Below are 1,140 nucleotides of genomic sequence, written 5' to 3'. Positions count from 1 at the left end.
TTGGGTTCCTTATGGGTTCCTTATGGGTTCCTTATGGGTTTCTTATGGGTTCCTTATGGGTTCCTTATGGGTTCCTTATGGGTTCCTTATGGGTTCATTGGGTTCCTTATGGGTTCCTTATGGGTTCCTTATGGGTTCATTGGGTTTGGTTGACCCCAATGTCGATCATTTGGGGTTTGTTGGACCCCAACCCACCGCGGCTCATCCCCATCCCATATAAGGACACTTGGGGTCCCTTTGAGCCCCATTTCCACCCCATAGGAGCCTCTTTTCCCCCATAGGGTTCATTAAGGTCATCCTATATATGGCCTTCATGACCATCATGATCAAGGTCCACACCTTCCCCCTCTTCGCCATCCGCCCCATGTACCTGGCCATGAGGTGAGTCCCTGATCCCAATGGATCCCAATAGATCCCTGATCCCAATGGATCCCAATGGATCCCAATAGATCCCAATAGATCCCTGATCCCAACCCCAGTTAATCCCAATAGGTCCCAATGAATCCCAATGGGTCCCTGATCCCAACCCCAGTTGACCCCAATAGATCCCGGATCCCAATTGATCCCAATGGATCCCTGATCCCAACCCCAGTTGATCCCAATGGGTCTCAATAAGTCCCAATAGGTCCCAACAGATCCCTGATCCCAAGCCCAGTTGACCCCAATGGATCCCAATAGGTCCCAATAGATCCCTGATCCCAAGCCCAGTTGATCCCAGTGGGTCCCAATAGATCCCAATAGGTCCCTGATCCCAACCCCAGTTGACCCCAATGGATCCCTGACCCCAATGGATCCTCACCTCAATGGGATCCCCAATCCCCCCATAATGGGACCCACACCCCATTGGGACCCCAATAACCCCCATGGGACCCCCACCCTATTGGGACCGTAATAACCCCCATTGGGATCCCCAATCCCTCCCCCATGGGACCCCAATAACCCCCTATGGGACCCCAATAACCCCATGGGACCCCAATAACCCCCATGGGACCCCAATAACCCCTATGGGACCCCAATAACCCCCCATGGGACCCCAATAACCCCCCATGGGACCCCAATAACCCCCAGTGGGACCCCAATAATCCCCTATGGGACCCCAATAACCCCCATGGGACCCCAATAACCCCCCATGGGACCCCA

The 1,140-nt window shown here is 53.9% G+C and overlaps 1 protein-coding gene across 1 annotated transcript in view; it reads left to right on the top strand.

Moving 5' to 3' along the window:
* Positions 1-1,140, top strand: part of SYVN1 (synoviolin 1) — a 46,629-nt gene that overhangs the window by 32,517 nt on the left and 12,972 nt on the right. The window contains exon 7 of the mRNA XM_032441796.1: positions 282-381. Coding sequence (XP_032297687.1) covers positions 282-381 — 100 coding nt within the window. The remainder of the gene's footprint in view (positions 1-281; positions 382-1,140) is intronic.

The sequence above is a fragment of the Coturnix japonica genome, unplaced genomic scaffold, assembly GCF_001577835.2.
Source record: "Coturnix japonica isolate 7356 unplaced genomic scaffold, Coturnix japonica 2.1 chrUnrandom571, whole genome shotgun sequence".
NCBI classification, from domain to species: domain Eukaryota; kingdom Metazoa; phylum Chordata; class Aves; order Galliformes; family Phasianidae; genus Coturnix; species Coturnix japonica.
Note: the sequence above shows the minus strand (reverse complement) of the source record. Positions and strands in the feature narration are given on the sequence as shown.